General features: G+C 40.3%; 1 protein-coding gene across 6 annotated transcripts in view; it reads right to left on the bottom strand.

The window, feature by feature from the left end:
• CD96 (CD96 molecule) overlaps nucleotides 1-10967 on the bottom strand; it is an 88170-nt gene that overhangs the window by 15406 nt on the left and 61797 nt on the right. For 5 of the 6 annotated variants that reach the window (XM_040621214.1, XM_040621213.1, XM_040621216.1 and 2 more), the window contains 2 exons: nucleotides 892-960; nucleotides 304-375 (listed from right to left, as the gene is read on the bottom strand). The exons of the other annotated variant lie outside the window; for it this stretch is intronic. In XM_040621214.1, the coding sequence (XP_040477148.1) occupies nucleotides 304-375; nucleotides 892-960 (141 nt within the window). The remainder of the gene's footprint in view (nucleotides 1-303; nucleotides 376-891; nucleotides 961-10967) is intronic. 6 annotated transcript variants of the gene reach the window in all.

Below are 10967 nucleotides of genomic sequence, written 5' to 3'. Positions count from 1 at the left end.
CCACCCTATTTAAAATGGCAACCCCCTCTCCCGCCTGACCCGCCACGTCTCCCTTCACCGCTTGCTTTATTCCCTATCACTCATCACCATTTGCCCGTCTCTCTTCCCCCAGAATTTGGAACTTAGATCTCTTTTGTTCACAGACGTATCCCCGGCAACTACAACAATGCTTTAAACACAGTAGATGTTTTGTAAGTATTTGTTAAGATGACTATGAGCAGAGCACGTCGTAGTTGTTCATTATACGTGCTGGATGAATTAATGAGGCCCAGAAGACCCCAAGGGACTCCCAGTTACACTTACGGTTTTTGGTGTCTTGCCCGCCGGAGGTCCAGGAGTAGTTGAAGCCTTGGGTAGTCACATTGGAATTGCTGGCTGAGAGACAAAATTCTCAGAATCCACCCTTTTTATACAGTTATAATTTAACTTTACTTTGATGTGCTGAATTTTTAATCTATGTGACTTTGGGGAAATCTGAAATTGAAAATATGCTTTCCTACACAGGCACACAGCTGGCATATTAAGCAAAAGCTCTGTAGTTTATGTTTAATGCCAGCTTGTCACCGATTTTCTTTCTTTTTCTGTTCTTGTCGCCAACTCAGATCACGGGGAGTACTGTCAAGACTACTTTACTGTTATCTTAAAATTCCACGAGAAATGAAAAGTATAGTATAATAATTCACCAACCCACATTTTAAAGATTACAATGATTGTTACATCAATGTATAGCCACCATTTAGATTACAATTTGCCACAGAGCAACTCAAACCAAAATATCAACATTAAATGAAAAATATAGCCTTTTGCCCAAACCCCAACATTGTCATAGCTGTACTAAAACTTGTGTTTTGTTTCTTTTCAGTCACATAAGGAAAGCCCTGCTATACTCACTTTGGAGGGTGGTATTTGGAGTCAAGGTACTGACATCTCCAAGGGCTGTGGATGATACAGCTGGATATCCTATTTTGAAAACAAAATTCCCAAATTGTTGTAGATGTTTACATTCCCATGTTTAATATGCTGCTGTAACTAACAAGGGTGGCATGAAGAGCATGGAATATTAGAGAAGGAAAGAACCTTAGCGAATACATAATCTAATGGCTTCATTTTATCAGCTATGAACTGAGTCCTAAGGCATATGCTTGTGGCTACATACCCAATATCCAATATCATATGATATTAACCTAGTTCTCCTAATGGAGTGTATTACATTCACACTTTCAAAATATGTTGTTTTAGTGTCTACTGTGTGCCAGACTCTAGTCTACATGCAACAATGAAGACAAGGTCCTCACCCTCATGGAACTTACCTTGTAGTGAGTTTTCACAATTGTACATAACATTTTCACATGCTTAATATGGTTACTTGTTACTTCAGTTCTTAGCTTTCAAAATCATCCCCATCTTTATAGTCCATCATTTCCCATTCTTCTCCTCTCTCTTTTCCTCAAAATGAAAGACTAATTCATATTCATTTGGAAATATCTCCAGGAATGAAGCAAGGTAGATTGAAAAATAAAAATACCCAATACACTCCACTGAAAACATGGTCATATCTCTTGGAAAACAAATAGATTTAAGGTAGCTTCCATAAACACTCAATTCAAGAAGATAACAGAAGTAGATAGAAGGGGAAACTAAAGGCAAGGAAAACAGAGTCAGAAAAAGTATGTTTATCCCTGTCAAAACCTGGGTGGGGATAGTACACAAAATGCATTTCTTGATGTCATGTACTCTTAATAGAAATGGGTCCCACATTTAGTCAGGACTTTCTAGTAATGATGGTAAGAAATAAAGAGTATATGTTATTCCACTACTGGCTATCATAGGCTAAAAACAGTTTTCAAGAGAAACACAGCTATTTTTATTGTGATTAAAAACAAATTTCTCCCCCATATTTTTTTCAAAAAAATTTTTTAAGATTTTATTTGAGAGACAGCAAGCACGAGCAGGGGAGAGGGGCACAGGGAGAGGGAGAAGCAGACTCTCCGCTGAGCAGGGAACCCAATGTGGGGCTCGATCCCAGGACTCTTACCCAGGTGCCCCTTCCCCAGTCTTTTAAAAAAGACTACTGTAAACTGTGTCTAATATTCTTAACAATATCCTTATAGTATGACAGTCGGGATGCTCATTCGCCTGTAAGCTCGAGTTAGTAATGAATGTCGTCTCACCCTCCCAGGCACCTCAGTTCTGGGAAATGACACACTTACATAAAAAAACAGGATAATCAAATCTCTGAAAAAAATATGTAGGGTACATAAATAAATTGGCATCATGGTTTATGCATCTATAAATGATTAACAGAAATAATGCTAATGGACACTAACAGACACACTCTACCCGAGCTCCAGGAATATAGTCAGACACGGGGAGATGTGTTAGGGGCTGCCTCAGATGGCGCTCTATGAGGAACTAAAATGGGCAACCAGCATCAGATAAAATATTTTAAATACTGAATGTGCACAGTTTCATTTACCCAACAAATACTTATTGAGTGCTCAGTGTGTACGAGAATTGGGGATGAAGTGAAAAGAGAAATACTGCTCTTGCCCCCACAATTTAGTGCAAATATAGGTCAGTGTGTCAGAGTATCAGCTGGTCACCAAACCCGTTCTCTCTGGTATAGACGAACTCCATCGCTGAGCCTCCTGTGTGGTTGGTTAGGTGTGGCCGTGTACTAAGTCTTAGCCAATGGAACATGAGTGGGAGTGATGGCTGTCATTTCAAGACCTGATGTATAAAACCTTCCACGTAAGATCCTCCATAATCTTCCCTCATGTGGTATCAGATATTATGATGCAGGGGGACTCAGAAGTCACAACTTGAAGGTGACAGACATGCTAGAAGCCTGGGTTCTTGAATGACTGTGTGGAACAGAACACCCAGCCACTGGATCACAATGTGACTTTGAATTTTACTTCTCTCACTGAGATGGCTCTATCTTTGTCCTTACCTGCAGCAATTCCTTCAGTAACCTGTTTGATTTTATGTATTTATTTTTCAAGTTTTATTTAAATTCCAGTTAGTTAACATATAGTGTCATACTGGTTTCCGGAGTAGAATTTATAGTGATTCATCACTTACCTATAACACCCAGTGTTGAACACGACAAGTGCCCTCCTTAATACCCATTGCCCATTTAGCCCATCCGCCAACCCACATACCTCCAGCAACCCTCAGTTTGTTCTCTATAGTTAAGAGTCTCTTACGGTTTGTTTCCCAACCGCCTCTTTCTTCCCCTTTCCATAAGTTCATCTGTTTTGTTTCTTAAAGTCCACATATGAGTGAAAGCATATGGTAATTATCTTTCTCTGACTGACTTACTCAGCTTAGCATAATACACTCTAGCTCCATCCACATCGTTGCAAAGTCCGCTCTCACCATTGCTATTTAACACAGTACGGGAAGACTTAGCCTCAGCAGTCATACAACAAAAAGAAAGAAAAGGCATCCAAATTGGCAAGGAAGAAGTCAAACTTTCACTATGTGCAGACATGATACTCCATGTAGAAAACCCAAGACTCCACCAAAAAATTGCTAGACCTAATACATGTATTTGGCAAAGTTGCAGGATATAAACACACAGAAATCCGTCGCATTTCTCTATGCCAATAATGAAGCATCAGTAACCAACTTCAAATTTTTGTATTGTTATGTATTTTTAAAGTTACCGCGTATCCTTTTTAAAATAAAGCAATGTAAAAAATGCATTGAGGGATAGAACGACTAGTCATCAGTAATCTTTGGATACTGAGAGATATGATGTGTTTCGCCTAATTAGTAGAGTAAGAAGAGGTGAGAGAAGAAAGGAGAGAGGAGGGGAAAGAGAAGAAAGACTCTATCCAGGTTTTAAAAGATTCTCAGAAGGATGAGAAGAATGATCCATTTACTCTGGGACTCAATTCCTTACACAGGAGAGAGTGAAGCTTTCATTGTTGGTTAACAGTCTCTTAGCTCACCTCCCATGGACGAGCTAGCTTCCTTCCTCCCTCCCTTTCTTCCTTCATTCCTTCCTCCCTCCCTTCTCCCTCCTCCTTCCCTCCCACGCTGAGAACCGATCTCCACAGAATTAATTCACTGAGCGATTTAATAAGTAAAAGCAGAAAGGAATGGTTTTAAAGTAGTGATGTGATAACAATGGTGAGAATAATGATAAAGAAAAAGAGCTAAGAGGTAATCATCAGAGAACTTTGTATTTATTTGTAGGCAATATTACTGTTACCTAGAAATCTCAGTCTAATAAGCAACTGCCAGTCACCTTTTAAAATACCTCTTACTTAACAAGCAATGGACATTTTCCTCAGCCAGTCCAATTGCCCACACTGACCATTAGCGCCACGTGATTTAACTCTGTCAGGAATCAGTGGAGTCCTGATGAAGTATGATAACTTGACTAAGAATTTCATTTGTATTAAAATGACTGATCAAATTTCTTTTCTGGAGAATCAGAAGCTAAGGTGACAAAAATCCTTGCTTACTCTAAGTTTACTGCAGGGAAGGAGAATTCATTCATTCAATTCCATCTAATGTGTTGTTCTTGGACCACACGGGAGAAGGAACAGTGACTGTCCCAGCCTCACACGATGCCTCAGTCTCTGTGGTACTGTGCCTCTTAACTGGCATAGACACCAGTGCTGCTCTATGCTTCCTCTCATAGGCCTGTGGAGTACTGAGGGCTGAATGTGTGCCATTAAGCTTCTGGAAACAAAAGGATCAATGGCGCCCCATCAATATCCGCATGGAATCCAAGCTCACTGCAGTCTTCTTGGTCTCCAGCTGAATCTTGTTTGGGTCTTGGCCTGAGGGTCTGTACCAGGTTGCACAGGCTATTGAGAAAATGGTCCCTTGACTACGAGACCTTGTTCTTCATGTGCAAGTCAGCACTAAAGCCATTTAGAAAACTATCTATTTCTTTAGGTGAATTAAATCCCATCCACTCCTCTTGGCTTTACACTATGCTTCAAGGTTAAGGTTCCTTGGCATTACATGACCTGACCTCTAACAATCTCCACATTGTTATCTCATGCTACTCCCTTCCTATGTTCTTTCATTTATTGACCCAGCATTTGGGAGTCTCTATCTTCCAGGCACTGCGTTTCGCACTGGGGGCACAATGATCATCTCTCCTGGAATTGAAATTCATAGACGATATGGACATCAACCAGAAAATCACAGAAACCAATCCAAATATGAGAACACATGAAAGAGGAAATGGCTTACTCAGAGTCTCAGGAAGGCTTCCCTGAGGCATGGGGTAGGGGGAGTGGGGGCAGGGGAGGGGAGGTGGGAGCATCCAGGCAGAGGACTCCGTGCAAAGGCCCAGTGGGTGGTCTCATACACTGTTGGTAACAGCAACATGTGGTACGTGTCTATTCAGGGCTGGGCCTTTGTAAGCCCTAAGCGAGGGTTTGTTCTGTGTTTGAATTGAACTGAGTATGAGATTGCAAGGTGATAATTGTCACAGGGCACAGTCATGGCCCCAGCAGCGGGAGGCAGTGATCAAACTGTGGCATACCAGTAGCAGGAACACTGCTTCTTCCTCGGGGATGGTGTGTGTGTGTGTATGTGTGTGTTTAAGATTTTATTTATTGGGGCGCCTGGGTGGCACAGCGGTTAAGCATCTGCCTTCGGCTCAGGGCGTGATCCCGGCGTTCTGGGATCGAGCCCCACATCAGACTCCTCCGCTAGGAGCTTCTTCCTCTCCCACTCCCCTGCCTGTGTTCCCTCTCTCGCTGGCTGTCTCTATCTCTGTCGAATAAATAAATAAAAAATCTTAAAAAAAAAGATTTTATTTATTCATTTGTCAGAGAGAGAGAGAGCGCGAGCACAAGCAGGCGGAGTGGGAAGCAGAGGGAGAAGCAGGCTCCCTGCTGAGCAAGGAGCCCGATGCGGGACTTGAGCCCAGGACCCTGGGATCATGACCTGAGCTGAAGGCAGATGCTTAACCGAAGTCACCCAGGCGCCCCTGTGGTTTCTGTTTTCAAAAGAAGTCTCTTCCTAGAGCCTGACCTGGAGATCTGTAACTATAAGAGGACATAGTTGGCTGTCTTTTGACATCAAACAGAGCATTTTAGAAGAATTCTATTTCTATTCCTCTTAGCCAAGTCTTTGAGATTCGTAGTGATCACCTGCTTCAGCATGCGAATAAGGCAGCCTGTTTTCTGTGTCAAGGTTATATTTACATTTCCAATACAGCAAAGCCTCTTCAGTTAGTTCTGTATTATGACACGCTGTGTAGGCGACTAGTATGCCAAACCCAGTGACAAAGCCTTGCTTGCTTTGTCTGCTGGTTGCTTATTTGTTCTTCAGTCTGAATGCTTATTGTTATTAAACCTTGCAAGCATCCAGAGATACATAATAATGACCCACGTTTCCAGGAAAGAAGAAGGGGATTAGAAGAAAACACTACTTTGTACAAAATGTCTTGCTTCTATTAATTTGAAAACTGCCGTGAGGTTAGATGAGAAGTTTCAAAACTTTCCTAGCATATTTCTATTTCAACTTAAAAATTTTTTTTCACTAAAATTAAAAATTACCCTTTTAAATTACCACTAGAAATTCAATTAAGCCAGAAGACAGCTCTGTTCAGTTCTGAGTTAAATGGAGGAGACAGCAACATGTTCTCTAAGAGCTAAGTCTGGTTGGCTTCTCATGACATTATGAAGCAGAATGACATTATGGAATCTTCACCTGGACTCCTGCCATGTTCCTGGTGACTGTCCTTCTCACCAGAGAAGGGAGACAGAGAGCAGTGCTGGAGGTTTCACGGTGGGGCAGGGAGGGTTAATTTGGGAGAAATACCGAAATATTTTCCAAACAACTAAAATTTTGAAGATCATTTCATATGAACCTACTCTGTACCACATAAGAGTCGTGAGGTGAGGTAAGTAGAGGATAAAGGATGAAATGGTCATTTAAAAAAAGAAATATTGATTTGGTCATTGGTTCCTCCTTTAAGGAATTAAAAAATACAAGTAAAGGTCTTGACTTAGTTGGAGATTAGTTTTGTTTGCTGGACTTCTTTTGATCATGGCATGCCTTCTCAGACTGGCCTGCGTGGATCCTAGCTTGATACTTGTTCTTTCTGCGTTTTCATATTTGATACTCATAATAACTATATGAACTAGATCATACTCACTCCGGGTTTGTGAGATAAGCAAACAGTAGTGGAGAGGTAAAATGACTTGCCCAGGCTGCACAGCCAGTAGGTGGCAGAGACAGGAATTGAACTCAAGCCTGTCTGACACCAGAGACTATATTCATTCCGCTCTGGTCGTCTTCTAAAGTATAGTTAGCTTTGCTACAGAAGCAGAGTGTAGCTCTGGAATTCAGTCGTGGTCTCCAGCACACAACCACCCAGAATCCCTGAGAGCCTCTGCCTCTGCCCCTCTCAGCCTCCCATCGTGAGACTGCCCAGTCTTCAAGCCCTGGCCAAATGCCGGTTTCTTCAGGGAGCCTTCCTCGGCTCTCCCCGAAGCCTTCCTTTGTTAATCAATCCTTCCTTTGTGCTTGAAAAATACCCTTAACCCCCAGAATATTTACTAAGCTATCAATACTTACTGACAAAATATTTACAGAAAAATATCCTTAACCCCCAGAATTTACTGAGTTATCAATCTTAGGGACAACCATGTGTTATCATTGTTCCAGGCGATAGAGATACATTAGTAGACAAATCAGACCCCCAAAAATGCCCTTATGGGATTCACTTTCCTGTGGGGAGAAGCCAAACTAGTGCATCATACAAGATGTTAACAAATGCTGTCCAGAAAAATAAAACAGGGAAAGGGGTTAGGAAGTGAAACAGAGGATGCTACGGTTTTAAATTAGCCCCACGGAGAAAATGACATTTGAACGAAGATCGTGAGATGAGAGTGTGAGCCATGTGGACTTGTGGGGAAAGAATTTTCCAGGAAGAGGGAAGAAGTAAAAAGGCCCTGGGGTGGAGGCAGTGCTGGCATGCTGAGGGAACAGTGAGGAGGCCAATTTGGGGGAAGCAAAGTGAGAGAAAAGGAGAGCAGAGTAGTGGAAATATAAGAACTTGGATATAACATGAGAACTTTCAGGCTAACTTTGTAGATATTTGCCCTTCCTCACCACCCTTGTTTGTCCTCCACTCACATGACCATGACTCTGGTGGGTTTTATTTACATCGGTATCCATCGGAAGTAGGAGTAGATGCATAATTATAAGACTAGATTATTTGTTTTTATTAAAACACACACACACACACACACACACACACACACACACACACAATTTAGATAGGCTGGTTAATTAATCAACCGCTCTATTTCCCACCTTAGGTTCCTACCATGTTCCAAAGGGATTTAAGGGGACAAATAATACCGTGTAACACTTTGACACTTACGAACCAGCTACTTTATCAGGTGTTTTCCATGTAGTCCCTTCTGTTGCTGTTAATAATTCACTGAGGAAGGAACTACCCATGCTAATGTTCTTCCTTTTCTTCCTTCTCTTGTTTCCCCCCATTTTCTTCAAGGACCCTCACCTCTGGCCATGCTTTTAGAACTCGCCAGTCTACCTCACCGCTGCCAAGAGCTACAGCTTTCTGTGCGTCACCTCAGTGGGCAAGCCATCACCTCATCATGGTTGCTCATTTTCACAAAATTATATTATTTAGTAATTTAATTTTTTATCATTTTATTTTTTTCATTGTGATAAGTGATGATAAACCCCATCATCTATTTCACGCACTTCCCCCACCCACCTCCCCTCTGGTAATCATCAGTTTGCTCTCTATAGTTACCAGTCTGTTTCTTGGTTTGCCTCTCTCTATTGTTGCCTTTGCTTATTTGTTTTGTTTCTTAAATTCCACATATGAGTGAGATCATACAGTATTTGTCTTTCTTTGACTGACTTGTTTCGCTCAACATTACACTCTCTAGCTTCCATAAAGTTTTCCACAATAGCTGCACCAATTTGCATTCCCACCAACGATGTTTCTTGGGTTTTTGATTTTAGCTATTCTGACAGGTATGAGGTGATATCTCATTGTAAGTTTTGATTTAAGTTTCCCTCATGATGAGTCATGTTGAACATCTTTTTATGTGTCTGTTGGCCATCTATGTCTTCTTTGGAGAAATCTCTGTTCGTGTCTTCTGCCCATTTCTAATTGGATTATTTGTCTTTTTGGTATTGAGTTGTATCAGTTCTATATATTTTGGATACTAACCCCTTATCAGTTACATCATTTGCAAATATGTTCTTCCATTCAGTAGGTTGCTTTTAGTTTTGTTGACTGTTCCCTTTGCTGTGCAGAAGCTTTTTATTTTGATGTAGTATCAATAGTTTATCTTTGCTTTTATTTCCCTTGCCTCAGCATTTTATTTTTTAAATAAAAAGTGTCTATATTTAAGGGGTACAACATAATTTGATATACACATCCATAGTGAAATGATTAGTACAGTCAGCTAATTAACATATCCCTCCTCACATAGTTACCATTTGTTTTTTGGTATAATGAGAGCACCTAAGATCTACTCTAAGGAAATTTTCAATATTCAGTACAGTATTATCATAGTCATTATGCTATACATTATATCTCCAGACTTATCAATCTTACCCTTTGACCAACATCTTCCCATTTTCCCACTTCCCCACCCCAGTAACTAGTGTTCTACTCTTTGCGTCCATGTATTTCACTCTTTTAAATTCTACTTATAAGCGAGATGCAGGTTTCTTTTTCTGTGTCTGGCTTATTTCACTTAGTATAATGTTGTCCAGGTTCATCCATGTTGTTTCAAATGGCAAAATCTCTTTCTTTTTTTAGGCTGAATTACACACACACACACACACACACACACACACACACACACACACACTTTCTTTATCCATTCATTTGTCAATGGAAGCTTAGGTTGTTTCCCTATCTCTTAGATGTGACTGATTTTCTCTTCTTTGTGTATATACCCAGAAGAGAGATTATTGGATCATATAGTATTCTATTTTTACTTTTTTGGTGAACCTCAAAAACTGTTTTCCATAATGTTTTTCATATTGTTTTCCATAATGGCTGCACAAATTTACATTCTCACCAAGAGTGACAAGAGTTCTCCTTCCTCCATATCCTTGCCAACACTTTTTATCTTTTATTTTTTTGGTAAAAGCCATCCTACAAGGTGGGAGGTGATATCTCATTGTGGTTATGATATGCATTGCCCTAATGATTAGTGATGTTGAAGACCTTTTCATGTACTATTTGTCTTTTTTGGAAAAACGTCTATTTAGGTCCTTTGCCCATTTTAATGAGTTGTTTCTTGTTTTGCTATTGAGTTGAATGAGTTCCTTATATACTTTGGGTATCAACCCCTTATCAGATATATGACTTAAAAAATACTTTCTCCCGGTGTATAGGTTGCCTTTACATTTTGTTGTTTGTTTCCTTTGCTGCACAGAAATTTTTTAGTTGGATGTAGTGCACTTGTGTTTGCTTTTGCTTTTGTTGCCTAGACTTGGATGTCCTATCTAAAAACTCAATGCCAAGGCCAATGTCAAGAAGCTTCTCCCCTATGAGTTCTTCTAGGAGTTTTATAGTTTCAGGTCTTATGTTTAAGTCTTTATCCTATTTTGAGGAGAGTTTTGTGTATGCCATAAGATATTTTCATTCTTCTGTATGCAGATATCCAGTTTTCCAAACACCATTTACTGAAGAGTCTATCCTTTTCCATTGTGTACTCTTGGCATCCTTGTTAAATAGTAGTTGACCATATATGCTTAAGTTTATTTCTGGGCGCTCTATTCTGTTCTGTTGCTCTATCTGTCTGTACACATGCCAGAACCATACTGTTTTGATTACTACAGCTTTGTAGTATAGTGAGAAACCAGGAAGTGTGATGCCTCCAACTCTGTTTTCTCTCAAGATTGCTTTGGCTACATGGCATCTTTTGTGACTACAAATTTTAGGATTGTTTGTCTATTTCTGTGAAAAATGCCACTGGAATTTT

Source organism: Ursus maritimus, unplaced genomic scaffold (assembly GCF_017311325.1).
Source record: "Ursus maritimus isolate PB19 unplaced genomic scaffold, ASM1731132v1 scaffold_4, whole genome shotgun sequence".
NCBI lineage: Eukaryota > Metazoa > Chordata > Mammalia > Carnivora > Ursidae > Ursus > Ursus maritimus.
Note: the sequence above shows the minus strand (reverse complement) of the source record. Positions and strands in the feature narration are given on the sequence as shown.